Below are 14893 nucleotides of genomic sequence, written 5' to 3' on the forward strand. Positions count from 1 at the left end.
CTTGCCCAGGATGCCCTCCCCAACCCCTCCAAATCTGGTTTGTCACCATCGCAATGCCCTTTGGCTCTGGAAAGCCTCCAACCTGGGTGAGCTGCCCTCCGCGGGCTCTCACACTGCCTCTGTGCTATCTCCTTAGGAGCCTATGGCATCCTGCACCCAGGCTCGCTGAGTCCCTTGTCTTCTCGTCCATAGCCTAGGAGACCTGGGGCGACTGGGCTGGTTCTGACTCAAATCCGGGCTCTGGCATTGCCCAGTGCTGGCCCGGGGCTCCAGGGGACCTCAGAAAACACGTATTGAATGAAACATTGCATTGCAACTGAAAAACCAAGATTCTGAAATCAGAACGACCCCATTCACACCCATCCACAGACAGACTTGGCCAGAGCTGGTAGAAAAGGATGATTTATATACAATTTCATGGGGACAAGGGCTTTGTACAGAGTTGGGTAAGGGGGGCCGGTGCTGCGTTCTGGCGTTGCCTCCATCCTGGGGAGGGAATGAGAGGGGTATTGGGCCCAAGGAAGGGACCAGCCTCTAGCCCACTTCCTCTGTGTGCCGGCTGTGCATCCTCTGGCTAGTGACTCCCCTCTGTGTACCTCAGTGTCCTCCCCTGTAAAATGGGATGATAGATGTGTCTGTCTCACTGGGTTGTTTAGGATCCGCTGACAGAGGAGACGGAAAGAAACTTAGCTCAGGGCGGGGCACAGATTATTCCCAAAACACCACCATTCCCAGCAAGCGCTTACTGTGTGCTAGGGCATTGCTGTCCAAGAGAACGTGGCCATGACAGAAATGTTCTCGGATGGGCGCGGTGGCTCACGCCTGTAATCCCAGCACTTTGGGAGGCCAAGGCAGGCAGATCAAGAGGTCAGGAGATCGAGATCATCCTGGCTAACGCGGTGAAACCCCAAACCCCGTCTCTACTAAAAAAAATTAGCCGGGTGTGGTAGCAGGCGCCTGTTGTCCCAGCTACTCGGGAAGCTGAGGCAGGAGAATCGCTTGAACCTGGGAGGCGGAGGTTGCAGTGAACCGAGATCGCGCGCCACTGTATTCCAGCCTGGGTGGCAGAGACTCCGTCTCAAAGAAGAAATGTTCTCTATTTTTGCCTGGGCACAGTGGCTCACACCTATAATCCCAGCACTTTGAGAGGCCGAGGTGGGTGGATCACCTGAGGTTGGGAGTTTGAGACTAGCCTGACCAACATGGAGAAACCTCATCTCTACTAAAAATACAAAATTAGGGCCAGGCATGGGTGGTTCACACCTGTAATGCCAGCACTTGGGGAGGTTGAGGCGGGTGGATCACCCGAGGTCGGGAGTTCGAGACCAGCCCGACCAACATGGAGAAACCCCATTTCTACTAAAATTACAAAATTAGCTGAGGCAGGAGAATCGCTTGAACCTGGGAGGTGAAGGTTGCAGTGAGTCGAGATCGCGCCATTGCACTCCAGCCTGGGCAACAAAAGTGAAACTCCTGTCTCAAAAAAAAAAAAAAAAAGAAAGAAAGAAAGAAAAAGAAATGTTCTCTATTTTTGCTCTTTAATACGGGAATAACCAGCCACATGTGAATACTGAACACTTGAGATGCGGCCAGTACACTACTCAGGAGGTTGAGGCAGGAGGATCACTTGAGTCCAGGAGTTCGAGGCTGGACTTAAACTTCTTTTTTTTTTTTTTTTTTTTTTGAGACGGAGTCTTGCTCTGTAGCCTGGGCTGGAGTGCAGTGGCCGGATCTCAGCTCACTGCAAGCTCCGCCTCCCGGGTTCACGCCATTCTCCTGCCTCAGCCTCCGGAGTAGCTGGGACTACAGGCGCCCGCCACCTCGCCCGGCTAGTTTTTTGTATTTTTAGTAGAGACGGGGTTTCACCGTGTTAGCCAGGATGGTCTCGATCTCCTGACCTCGTGATCCGCCCGTCTCGGCCTCCCTAAGTGCTGGGATTACAGGCTTGAGCCACCGCGCCCGGCTGGACTTAAACTTCTTTTGAGACAGTCTCGCTCTGTCACCTAGGCTGGAGTGCAGTGGCACCATCTCAGCTCACTACAGCCTCTACCTCCCGGGTTCAAGCGATTCTTCCTGCCTCAGCCTCCTGAGTTAGCTGGGATTACTGGTGGTGCTACCACACCCAGCTAATTTTTATATTTTTAGTAGAGATGGGGTTTCACCATGTTGCCCAAGCTGGTCTTGAACTCTTAGGCTCAAGTGATCTGCCAAGGACAGCCACCATGCTGGGTGAGACACAATAAAATTAATATCAGGTATTAGTCGGGCGCAGTAGCTCACTCCTGTAATCCCAGCACTTTGGGAGGCTGAGGCAGGCAGATCACGAGGTCAAGAGATTGAGACCATCATGGCAAACATGGTGAAACATGGTGAAACCCCACCTCTACTAAAAATACAAAAATTAGCTGGGCATGGTGGCACGAGCCTGTAGTCCCAGCTACTCGGGAGGCTGAGGCAGGAGAATCACTTGAACCCGGGAGGCGGAGGTTGTAGTGAGCTGAGATCATGCCACTGCACTCCAGCCTAGGTGACAGAGCGATTCAGATACTGGTCCTTGATCTGTTAACAGTTATTGGAAAACTTATGTATGTTTCTCTTTTTTCTTTCTTTCTCTCTTGTCTTTTTTTGTGACAGGGTCTCTCCTTCTATTGCCCAGGCTGGAGTGCACTCATTTTTTTTTTTTTTTGGTGGATAGATACGGGTCTTAGCAATCATGGTGATTCCCAGAGATAGCAACTGAGATTCTAAACTCTTCTGTGTGGTTTTTGTTTTTTGTTTTTGAGACAGGGTCTTGCTCTCTCACTCAGGCTGGAGTGCAGTGGCACAATCATAGCTTACTGCAGCATCGACCTCCTGGGCTCAAGGGATCCTCCTACCTTGCCTCCTGAGTAGCTGGGACTACAGGCATGTGCCACCACAGCCAGCTACTTTAAAAAATTTTTTTGTAGAGATGGGGCTTCGCTATGTTGTCCAGGCTGGTTTAATGTATGTTTTGAACAACTTGACTATGTGAATCTACTTTTGGCAACTGTAAATTTCATGAAATTTAAATATAGATGAAGTGTTTCTGATAAAAATTTATTGTCTGAGCCTGGCACGGTGGCTCACACTTGTAATCCCAGCACTTTGAGGTGGGTGGAACGCGAGGTCAGGAGATGGAGACCGTCCTGGACAAGGTGGTGAAACCCCGTCTCTACTAAAAGTACAAAAATTAGCCGGGTGTGGTGGTGCATGCCTGTAATCCCAGGTAATTGGGAGGCTGAGGCAGGAGAATCGCCTGAGCCCGGGAGTCAGAAGTTGCCGTGAGCTGAGATCGCGCCACTGCACTCCAGCCTGGGTGACAGAGCGAGAATCCATCTCAAAAGAAAAAGAAAAAGTATACATTGGATGCTGAAGGCTTAGTATGACAAAAGAATGTAAAATATTCAAAATGATGAATGATTCAAAATTATTAATGTCTAATTAATCATTGAAAAATATTGATTACATGTTGAAATGACAATATTTTGGATATACTGCATAAAATAAAGTTACTTGCTTCTTTTTCCTTTTTTAAAAAACTGTGAGGCTGGACGTGGTGGCTCACGCCTGTAATCCCAGCACTTTGGGAGGCCGAGGCGGGTGGATCACGAGGTCAGGAGTTCGAGACTCCTGGCCAACATGGTGAAGCCCTGTCTCTTAAAAATACAAAAAATTAGCCGGGTGTGATGGCGGGTGCCTGTAATCCCAGCTACTCGGGAGGCTGAAGCAGGAGAATCACTTGAACCCGGGAGATGGAGGTTGCAGTGAGTTGAGATTGCACCACTGGACTCCAGCCTGGCGACAGAGGGAGACTCCGTCTCAGAAAAAAAAAAAAAAATGTGGCTACTAGGAAAGTGAAAATCGCACAGGTGGCCCACGTGCTGTTTCCACTGCATTGCTCTAAAAGCCTTGCCTGTGTCACTTCACTTAACCTCATGACAACCCTATGGTAGAAGGACAATTATTAGAGCGTTTTGTACAGATCAGGAAACTGAGGCAGCAGAGTGAAGGGCACAGATGCTGGATCAAGACAACCTGGAGGCGGGGCGTGGTGGCTCATGCCTGTAATCCCAGCACTTTGGGAGGCTGAGGCGGGTGGATCAGCTGAGATCAGGCGTTTGAGACCAGCCTGGCCAACATGGTGAAACCCCGTCTCTACTACAAACACAAAAATTAGCCAAGCGTGGTTGTGGATACCTGTAATCCCAGCTACTCCAGAGGCTGAGGCAGGAGAATCGCTTGAACCCGGGAGGCGGAGGCTGCAGTGAGCTGAGATCGCGCCACTGCACTCTAGCCTGGGTGACAGAGTGAAAGTCCATCTCAAAAAAATAAAAAATAAAAAAAGGAAGAAAGCCCCACATGAGGCCTGCATTACTAAGGCAGTATATGTGTGAGCAATTACTACAAAATGTTAGATTTGAAATGTTAGGGGACCCGCTGAGGCCTCCCCTCTTTCTTCCCTCCTGGCCCACCTGCCTGCACCCTCCACACCTGTTCCCAGCTCCTTTCCTCCCTCTCACACCTCCCATGGCTCCTTGCTGCACCACATTGGCCCAAGTTACTGGAACACCCTGAGCTTTCTCATACCAACGGGCTTCACAAAGGCAGTTCCCTCTTTCTGGAATGCCATTTCCTTCCTGCCCCAGGAGGCTTGCAAACTCCTGCATCCACAGATCTCCCCAGGGACCCTTGCTCCTTCAGGTCCCCAGTGAGCTCCATGTCTTTCCCTAATCTCACTCCTCCCCCAGGTTCTCCCCTGTCCACCCCATCGCTGGACCAGGGCGATCTGTGCCAACTCAAGCCTGTCAGGCCCCAAGCCTGTCCCTCCTGATCTCTGACCCCTGACTCGCTGCCCATCCACTCCACTCCATCCCATGGTCCCAGCCCTGGCTCAGTCATGGTCCTTGCCCTGGGTCCTCCCACAGCCTCCAGCTTGGTCTCCAGGCCTGTGTCTGTGGCCCCATAGGGCTTTGCGTCCCCTGCCCTGCCCTCCCCTCCCCTGCCCTGCCCTCCCCTCCCCTGCCCTCCCCTCCTCTCCCCTCCCCTCCCCTTCTCTTCTCTTCTCTTCTCGAAATGGAGTCTAGCTCTGTCACCCAGGCTGGAGTCCAGTGGAACAATCTCGGCTCACTGAAACCTCCGCCTCCTGGGTTCAAGCAATTCTCCTGCCTCAGCCTCCCTAGTAGCTGGGATTACAGGCACACACCACTACGCTCAGCTAATTTTTGTATTTTTAGTAGAGACTGGTTTTGCTATTCGGCCAGGCTGGTCTTGAACTCCTGACCTCAAGTGATTCACCTGCGTCAGCCTCCCAAAGTGCTGGGATTACAGGCGTGAGCCACCATGCCTGATCCCAGAGGGGTCTTTCTGTACCCAGAGCTGCCCCTGCCCCTCCACTACTCACCACCCTTCCATGGCCTCCTAGTGCCCCTCCCCACCTGCAGACACAAAATCCAGGCCCCATGGCTCATGAAGGACTCACCAGGATGAGGCCCCAGCCAGGTCAGTGCTCCACAAGCAGCAGGTCCTGGGGACTGGGGACAGGGGGCACCTGTGGGCCCCAAAGTGTCAGCCACAAGTGGGTCACCCTCTCGGCCCCCTCACCCCCTCTGCCCACCCTGCTCACCTGCTCCCCAGGGCGGGGTGTCCTCCGCCGCGTCCTCTGCCAGTGCAGGCACCAGGCAGCGGCCAGCAGCAGGAGGCCCACAGGCAGCAGCAGCAGCAGCAGCAGGAGGAGCAGAGGAGGCTGCGGGGCTGTCGGGGCTGTGGCCTCCAGGGCCCCAGGACTCCGTGGGGGTGGCAGGGTTGAGGAGTCTGGGGAGAAAGAGGAGGCTGGGTGACCAAGGAGAAGGGCTGGGGTAAGGAAGGAAAGAGAGGCCTGGCTGCCACTGACTGTGTGACCTTGGATGGGCTGCTTGGCCTCTCTGTGCCTCAGTTTGCTCATCTGTAAAACTACGATAATCATTGTACCTACCTCATCAGATTGTCACAAATTAGATGAGCGAATAGGCTAAGCGCAGTGGCTCATGCCTGTAATCGCAGCACTTTGGGAGGCCAAGGTGGACAGATCTCTTGAGGTCAGGAGTTCGAAACCAGCCTGGCCAACATGGTGAAAACCCATCTCTACTAAAAACACAAAAATTAGCCAGGCATGGTATGCGCACCTATAATCCCAGGTACTCGGAAAGCTGAGGCAGAAGATTCGCTTGAACCCTGGAGATGGAGGTTGCAGTGAGCCGAGATTGCACCACTGCACACCAGCCTGGGCTACAGAGCAAGACGACTCAGAAAAAAAAAAAAAAGTAAACTGAGGAATAAACTTGCCCTTGTCACAACCAATATGAGCAGGGTGGGGTCTGGGACGCACTGCGCAGAGAGGAGGAGCGGCCGTGAGGACAGGAGGGGAAGGAGTGGGAGTGGCTGGAAGCCTTTACCAGGCTGACACTGCAGCTCCAGGCACCGGGAGAAGTTCTGGCGAGTGATCCAGGGCTTCAGAGCCACCAGCTGCTCGGAGGTCTCCTGCAGGAGGCGGGAGATGTTGGTCTGGACGAAGCGAAGACAGCTGGGGGGGGGCTGGGAGCAGGGGAGGGAGACGTCACCACCGCGTCATTCCCCTCACCACCCCTCCGCAGGCCAAAGGCCCTTCCCTGCTGACTATGCCCAGCAACACGGCAGGGCCCAGTGAGCTCTGGCTCTCAGAGAGAGTTTATTTATTTTATTTTATTTATTTTTTATTTTTTTGAGATAGAGTCTCGCTGTGTTGCCCAGGCTGGAGTGGTGAAATGCAACCTCTGCCTCCCCGGTTCAAGTGATTATCCTGCCCCAACCTCCCCAGTGCTTGGGACTATAGGTGCCCACCACCATGTCTGGCTACTTTTTGTATTTTTAGTAGAGACAGGGTTTCTCCATGTTGGCCAGGCTGGTCTCGAACTCCTGACCTCAGGTGATCTGCCCACCTTGGCCTCCCAAAGTGCTGGCATTATAGGCGTGAGCCACCGCACCTGGCCATATTTATTTATTTATTTATTTATTTATATTTTTTAGTAGAAATGGGGTTTCTCTATGTTCGTCAGGCTGGTCTCGAACTCCTGACCTCAGCTGATCCGCCCGCCTTGGCCTCCCAAAGTTATTTTAGTTTATTATTTTATTTTTTGTTTTGAGATGGAGTCTCGCTCTGTCACCCAGGCTGGTGTGCAGTGCAGTGGCATGATCTTGGCTCATGCAACCTCCACCTCCCGGGTTCAAGGAATTCTTCTGCCTCAGCCTCCCGAGTAGCTGGGATTACAGGTGCACACTACCACGCCTGGCTAACTTTTGTATTTTTAGTAGAGATGGGGTTTCACCACATTGACCAGGCTGGTCTCAAACTCCTGACCTTGTGATCTGCCCGCCTTGGGCTCCCAAAGTGCTGGGATTACAGGTGTGAGCCACTGCGCCTGGCCTTTTATTTTTAATTTTTTTGGAGACGGAGTCTTGCTCTGTCGCCCAGGCTGGAGTGCAGTGGTGTGATCTTGGCTCACTGCAACCTCCACCTCCTGGGTTCAAGCAATTCTCCTGCCTCAATCTCCCGAGTAGCTGGGACTACAGGTGCCTGCCACCATGCCCGGCTAATTTTTTTTTTTTTTTTTGTATTTTAGTAGAGATGGCGTTTCATCGTGTTGCCCAGGCTGGTCTTGAACTCCTGAGCTCAGGCAATCTGCCTGTCTCAGCCTCCCAAAGTGCTGGGATTACAGCCGTGAGCCACTGCACCCGGCCTATTTTATGTTTTGAGACAGGGTCTTGCTCTGTCACCCAAGCTGGAGTGCTTGGCCCAGTCATAGTTCACTGCAGCTTTGAAATCCAGGGCTCAAGTGATCCTCCCACCTCAGCCTTCTGAGTAGCTGGGACCACAGGTGGGCACCACCATGCCTGGCTAATTTATTTTTATTTTTGTGCAGAGATGAGGTTTCACTGTGTTACCTGGGCTGGTCTTGAACACCTGGGCTCAAGCAGTCCTCCTACCTTGGCCTCCGAAAGTGCTGGGATTACAGGTGTGAGCCACTGCACCCAGCCCTCAGATAGAGGTTTTTGTTTGTTTGTTTTGTTTTTGAGACAGTGTCACTCTGTCTCCCAGGCTGGAGTGCAGTGGCATGATCTCGGCTCACTGCAGCCTCTGGCTCCCGGGTTCAAGCGATTCCCAAGCCACCATGCCCGGCTAATTTTTGTATTTTTAGTACAGTTGGGGTTCATCATGTTGGCCAGGCTAGTCTCGAACTCCTGACCTAAAGTGATCCGCCCACCTCAGCCTCCTAAAGCTCTGGGATTACAGGAGTGAGCCACCGCGTGCGGCCTCCTCACTTTAGAGACCTCTTCTCCCCCTATTTTTTTGGGGGCAAGAACCCCTCAGTGGCACCCTTCATCATGGCCTAGGAAACCAGGGCCCCAGAATGGGACCAGACTGCTCCCCATCACCAGTGCCTGGGGACGTGTTTGTTCTGCAGGAACAGAGCTCCTCCGGGTAGAGCTTCTCGCTCTACCTTCCTTGGGTGGCTGTGGTCCAAATAAATCGCCAATAAGGCCTAGCGGAGCTTTACTTCTAATGCGTAGGAAGGCATCTCCCTCCCCTCACTTGTCCCCTAAGTTGAGGGCTGACCTGAAAGGCACATTTGGTGACAAAGTGTATCTCCGTGTTCACGCGCTCCAGCAAGCCTTGCATCTTGGACCCAGCCACAGTCTTGAGCCGCTCCATCCAGCGCTGTGCCAGGACCAGCCGCCAGAGGGCCCCGCAGAGCTCCTCCTAGTGGGGAGAACCCCCGGGTCTGAGGGAGGAGGGGCTGGGCCGGAGGGAGGAGGGGCTGGGCCGGGGTTCCTGGGTCTGAGGAAGGAGGGGCTGGGGACTCTGATTCCTGGGTTTGGGGAGGGGAGGGCCAGGTTATCCACTCGCTTGGGTGGGGCATCTTGAGTCTGTGGTCCCCACCTCCATCCCAGGTCCCTCCCAACATGACTCACGTCCTGCAGGTTGGAGGGCACGGTGACCGGGTAATCTTGAAGCAGGTAGTCAGACTGCATGCGGGAGAAAACAGAGTCAGGCCTGGCTGAAGACAGCGGGAAACAGAACTGTGGAGACCCAGAGGAGGCAGCAGAGATCCGGAGAGAGAGGGAAAAGAGCCAGAGAGGGGAACCCAGAAGAAGTCACAACTTTGACTTCACAGAGGGAGGATACCCCTAAGCACAGTGGCTCACGGCTGTCATTCCAGCATTTTGGGAGGCCAAGGTGGGAGGATCGCTTGAGCCCAGGAGTTCAAGACCACCCTGGGCAACACAGGGACAGAGACCCCGTCTCTACTTTAAAAAAAAAAAAAAAAAAAAAAAAAGGGAGTGGGATCACGTGAGGGGGTCCGGGTTAGCGCCTCTTACCAGCTCGCGGATTTTGACAGCGAAGTCGGAGGAGATGGGGCTGTGTTGGAAGGAGCAGTCCTGGGTCTCACTGAGTCCCGAACTCAGCAGCAGCAGCAGGAGGAGACAGGTCTGCAGGGGAGGGGGCGCTAGGGGAGCCCTCCGCTGTTCCACACACAGCCCCCTCCTCCGGGCTTCCCACCTGCACTGTTCTGTCTTCCCCGCTCCTCCTTCCGCAGGTGTCCTTCCGCCTCTTCCACACTTTCTGGGGACGTGGCCCCATCTCTACTCGTCTTTCCCCGTTTCTCTCTGCCTCTGGTCCAACGCCGTCCAGTTTGCATCCTCCTCTGCCCCACCCCTCTCTCTCCCCATCTCCCCCACTCTGCCGTCTCTCTCCAACCACCTCTTCCTCACGTCTGCTTTCCTCACCCGGGTTCCTCCAGTCCTGTTCCTCCCTCTGCCTTCTACACCCCTGTTGCCTGCTTCTCTCTTGATCTTGGTCCACGGCCTCTTCATTCGTTCTTGGCTCTGTCCACCTCCCCTCTCCCCTCTTCTCTGTCCATCTCCCCTCTTCTCTGTCCATCTCCCCCTCCTCTGTCCATCTCCCCCTCCTCTGTCCATCTCCCCCTCCTCTGTCCATCTCCCCTGTCCTCTGTCCATACCCCCTCCTGTCCATCTCCCCCTCCTCTGTCCCCCTCCCCATCTGTCCATCTCCCCCTCCTCTGTCCATCTCCCCCTCCTCTATCTCCCCCTCCTCTGTCCATCTCCCCCTCCTCTGTCCATCTCCCTCCTCCTGTCCACCTCCCCCTCCTTTTCATCTCCCTCTCCTCTGTCCATCTCCCGTCCTCTGTCCATACCCCCTCCTCTGTCCATCTCCCCCTCCTGTCCATCTCCCGCTCCTCTGTCCATCTCCCCCTCCTCTGTCCATCTCCCCCTCCTCTGTCCATCTCCCTCCTCCTGTCTACCTCCCTCTCCTTTTCATCTCCCTCTCCTCTGTCCATCTCCCCCTCCTCTGTCCATACCCCCTCCTGTCCATCTCCTCTCCTGTCCATCTCCTCTCCTGTCCATCTCCCCCTCCTCTGTCCATCTCCTCATCCTCTGTCCGTCTCCCCCTCCTGTCCAGCTCCCTCCTATTTCCCCCTCCTCTGTCCATCTCCCCCTCCTGTCCATCTCCCGCTCCTCTGTCCATCTCTCCCTCCTCTGTCCATCTCCTCTCCTATCCATCTCCCCTCACATCTATCCATCTCCCCTCGTATTTCCCCCTCCTCTATCTATCCTCCCCTCCATCTCCCCCAACCTCTGCCCCATCCTGACATTGTGCCTCCCCTCTCCCCTGACCTTGTCCCTATGGTTTACGCACTGTTGGGCTCCAGGCTGGCGCCAGCACTGTCATCTCGGCCGGGGGCCCCTCATGCCTCCTGTGGCCGGGTCTTGGAAGGGACAGAACAACAAGTCTCGGACCCCCATGCCCCAGCCCCTGTCCCGCCCGCCCCTTTGCTTCCCCGCCCCTCCCGCATCCCTTTGATGTGGCTGAGTTTCCGCCCCTTCCTCCCCCAGGCTTCCTGCGTCGGCCCCAGTTACGGTGAAAACTCTTCATCTCCACTTCCAAGAACCCCGATGTCGGGTCCCCAGAACCCTCCCCAGGTTAGGGACCCGGGAACCCAGCCCCCCACCCTCTGCTCCCCCTGTCCCAGGAGTGGGGACCCTGGCTCCACCCCTTGGGGACCTAGAGTCCAAGTCTCCTCACGCACCAGGCTTGCCCCAGCTGGGTGTGGAAGGGGCCAAGCCGGGTGACAGCCAGAGACCGAAAGTGAAAGGAAAATTTTGGGGGGAGACAGTCAAGGGGTGGAATCTGGGCCCAGGCGGAGCGCGCTCCCTGGTGGTGAGAGGCGGCCGCTCACGCCGCAGATGGTGGGTTCCCTGGACGCCCCGCGGCGGGGGCTGCAGTGGGGTTGACTCCCTGGGTGGCATGCCCAGTGCATGGTGAGCTGGGGCTGGAACCCGGATCTGTCTCTGGGAACTAGGAGTTGCTGTGTCTTACGTCCTCTGGGCCCCAACTTTGCCCCACCAAGGCTTGGCACACAGGACTCAGGATGCATCTTGTCACATTGGGCCTGGCAGGTGTCGCCCTAGCCCTAGCTTTATCATTGTGGGAGCTTGGCCAGCCCGTTGACCTCTCTAAGCCTCGGTTTCTCCAACTCCAAACTGAGGGGTAAGGTGGCAAATGAGACAAAATAGAAGCTCTCTTCCACATCTGTGGACCTCTGAATCTCTGAAGTTTTTTTGTTTGTTTGTTTGTTTTTTTTTTGAGAGGGGGTCTCTCTCTGTTGCCCAGGCTGGAGGGCAGTGGCACAATCTCCTCTCACTGCTACGTCCACCTCCCGGGTTCAAGCGATTCTTGTGCCTCAGCCTCCTGAGTAGCTGGAATTACAGGTGCGTGCCATCATGCCCAGCTAATTTTTGTATTTTTAGTAGAGACGAGGTTTCACCATATTGGCCAGGCTGATCTTGAACTCCTGACCTCAGGTAATCTGCCTGCCTTGGCCTCCCAATGTGCTGGGATTACAGGTGTGAGCCACCACACCTGGCCTGAATCTTTTGCTTACCCATCCGATCCGTGGCAGACTGTCCTCAAACATCTGCTGGCCCCTCTTCCCTGCAGGAGGATCCGAGGCCCCATCCTGGGGAACTCGGACATGGCCACACTCACTTTGGCCAATCACATGAAGGTGGAGGTGACAGGTGTCACTCCTAGATGGAAGTCTAAGGGTCTGGGGAATGGATGGTGGAGGATGCGTGGAGAGAGCGCCTCCATCAGCCAAGTTTCCTGTGCCACTCAGAGGAGTACAGGGATCCTGCCAGCTCTGGATGAGCGCAGGGAGTGTAAGCAACAAACTAAAGTTGTGGTTGTGGCCCACGCAGATTTGGGGGTTGTGTGTTACTGCAGCAAAGCCTCGCCCGTCATGGCCTTCACCATCCATTTCCCTTCCCTGATCCCTCTGCCTGCCTCACTTCCTGTTCAGCCTGGGTTAGCTGCCTTGTGGCACCGAATGGTCAGACCTTCCATCTGGCTAGAGAGGCAGAGATACAAGCCCCAACAGCTCATGTGGCCCATGGACAAAGGACCTGCTCTAGCTCCTTCCTGACCAAGTCCTGGGGCCCCTCAATGTGTGTCCTGCCCTACTGCCCTACCACCTCTAGGGAATCTCTGAGGCCTTCCTGAAGACTCCTCTCTCTCTCTTCTTTTTTTTCTTTTTTTGAGACCGAGTCTCGCTGTGTTGCCCAGGCTGGAGTGCAATGGCACGATCTTGGCTCACTGCAAGCTCTGCCTCTGCCTCCTGGGTTCAAGAGATTCTCCTGCCTCCACCTCCCAAATAGCTGGGATTTCAGGTGCTGCCACCATGCCTGGCTAATTTTTATAATTTTAGTAGAGACGGGATTTCACCATGTTGCCCAGGCTGGTCTCGAATTTCTGACCTCAAGTGATCCACCTGCCTCAGCCTCCCAAAGTGCTGGGATTACAGGTGTGAACTGCCACGCCCAGTTTGGAAAACCCCCCCGTTTTTTTTTTTTTTTTTGAGATGGAGTCTTGCTCTGTTGCCCAGACTAGAGTGAAGTGGTATGATCTCGGCTCACTGCAACCTCTGCCTCCTGGGTTCGAGTGATTCTCCTGCCTCAGCCTCCTGAGTAACTGGGATTACAGGTGCCCGCCACCACACCCAGCTAATTTTTGTATTTTTAATACAGACAGGGTTTCACTATGTTGGCCAGACTGCTCTCAAACTCCTGACCTCAGGTTATCCGCCCACTTCGGCCTCCCAAAGTGTTGGGATTACAGGCTTGAGTCACCGAGCCTGGCCTCTGAAAACTCCCCTTTTATTCTTAAACTAGTAAGAGTGGGTTTCTTACATCAAAAAAATTTTCTGCTTCAGGTGTGGTGGCTGATGCCTGTAGTCCCACACTTTGAAAGGCTGAGGTGAGAGGATCGCTTGAGGCCAGGAGTTCAAGACAAGCCTGGGCAACATAGGTAGACCTATTAAAAAAAAAAAAAAAAAAAAATTAGCCAGGCATGGTGGTGCGTGTCTGTGGTCTGAGCTACTCAGGAGGCTGAGGTGGGAGGATTGAGCCCAGGCCGAGGGTGCAGTGAGCTGTGACTGCCCCACTGTACTACAGCCTGAAAAACAGAGCAAGATCCTTTATTTAAAAAAATCAACAGCCGTGTGCAGTGGCTTAAGCCTGTAATCCTAGCACTTTGGGAGACTGAGACAGGCGGACCGCTTGAGGGTCAGGAGTTTGAAACCAGCCTGGCCAACATGGTGAAACCCCGTCTCTACTAAAAATACAAAAAATTAGCTGGGTGTGGTGGGCAAGCCTGTAATCCCAGCTACTCTGGAGGCTGAGGCAGGAGAATCGCTTGAACCCAGGAGGTGGAGGTTGCAGTGAGCCAAGATGGTGCCACTGCTCTCCAGCCTGGGCGACAGAGAGAGACTCTTGTCTCAAAAACAAAAAACAAACCAAAGAAACCCACTCACAACCAGATTCCTAAGGCGGTGGTGTGCTGAAGCGGCTCATATTGGCTCAAGGGAGCTGACCTGTTAACAATTTTGGATCTCGGCTGGGCGCGGTGGCTCACGCCTGTAATCCCAGCACTTTGGGAGGCCGAGGTGGGCGGATCACAAGGTCAGGAGATCGAGACCATCCTGGCTAACACAGTGAAACCCCGTCTCTACTAAATGTACAAAAAATTAGAAGGGTGTGGTGGCAGATGCCTGTAGTCCCAGCTACTCGGGAGGCTGAGGCAGGAGAATGGCGTGAACCCAGGAGGTGGAGCTTGCAGTGAGCTGAGATGGGGCCACTGCACTCCAGCCTGGGCGACAGAGCAAGACTCCGTCTCAAAAACAAACAAAACAAAACAAAACAAAACAAAACCCAACAACAACAACAACAACAACAAAAACTAATTCCGGATCTCTCAGCCAGTTGTTTAATCACCTGTACCTTGAAATCCGGCACGGTGGGAGCAGTTATATCATGGAAATTGACAAAAGTCATATAGGAGGACTTTAATTTTATTCCAGAGAGCTCCTTTACTGCGTATGGATTCCGGGGCCATGAAAAGGCAGAGAAAACCAGAGAGCAAGAGCTGCCAGATGGAGAAGACAAGAAGATATGAGAGTCCTAAGGCCCTGTCTGGGGTCCTCGGGGGTCCCCTTTCTCTGTTTCACAAACACAGCATTGTGCTGGCGCCAGCTCCTGAGCTGCTCAACCTCAGAACTAAAATGGCCTTGAGCCAGGTGTGGCGGCGCATGTCTGTGGCCCCAGCTACATGTGAGACCGAGGCATGAGGATCCCTTGAGCCCCAGAGGTCGAGGCTGCAGTGGACTGAGATTGTGCCACTGCACTCCAGCCTGGGTGACAGAGCCAGAACTTGTCTCAAAAAAAAAAAAAGCCTCACATCTGCCACAAGTTGCTAGACCCTTTCTTCTCACAGAAGCATAGC

At 54.1% G+C, this 14893-nt stretch overlaps 1 protein-coding gene across 9 annotated transcripts; it reads right to left on the reverse strand.

Moving 5' to 3' along the window:
* Nucleotides 1-386: 386 nt before the first annotated feature.
* FLT3LG (fms related receptor tyrosine kinase 3 ligand) lies at nt 387-11227 on the reverse strand. 9 transcript variants are annotated; one of them, XM_007997554.3, is made up of 9 exons: nt 11145-11227; nt 10754-10823; nt 9415-9525; nt 9007-9060; nt 8651-8794; nt 6453-6591; nt 5645-5832; nt 5501-5569; nt 387-610 (listed from the first exon to the last, which is right to left on the reverse strand). In XM_007997554.3, the coding sequence occupies exons 2-8, from the start codon at nt 10784-10786 to the stop codon at nt 5522-5524; spliced, it is 717 nt and encodes a 238-aa protein (XP_007995745.3). In that variant the 5' UTR covers nt 10787-10823; nt 11145-11227; the 3' UTR covers nt 387-610; nt 5501-5521. The 9 variants fall into 9 exon arrangements, with proteins under 9 accessions (XP_007995745.3, XP_007995749.3, XP_007995743.3 ...); XM_007997558.3 differs by having other exon boundaries at nt 9415-9542; nt 11145-11211; XM_007997552.3 differs by lacking the exon at nt 11145-11227 and having other exon boundaries at nt 6453-6537; nt 10754-10868.
* Nucleotides 11228-14893: the final 3666 nt, after the last annotated feature.

This window comes from Chlorocebus sabaeus, chromosome 6 (assembly GCF_047675955.1).
Source record: "Chlorocebus sabaeus isolate Y175 chromosome 6, mChlSab1.0.hap1, whole genome shotgun sequence".
NCBI lineage: Eukaryota > Metazoa > Chordata > Mammalia > Primates > Cercopithecidae > Chlorocebus > Chlorocebus sabaeus.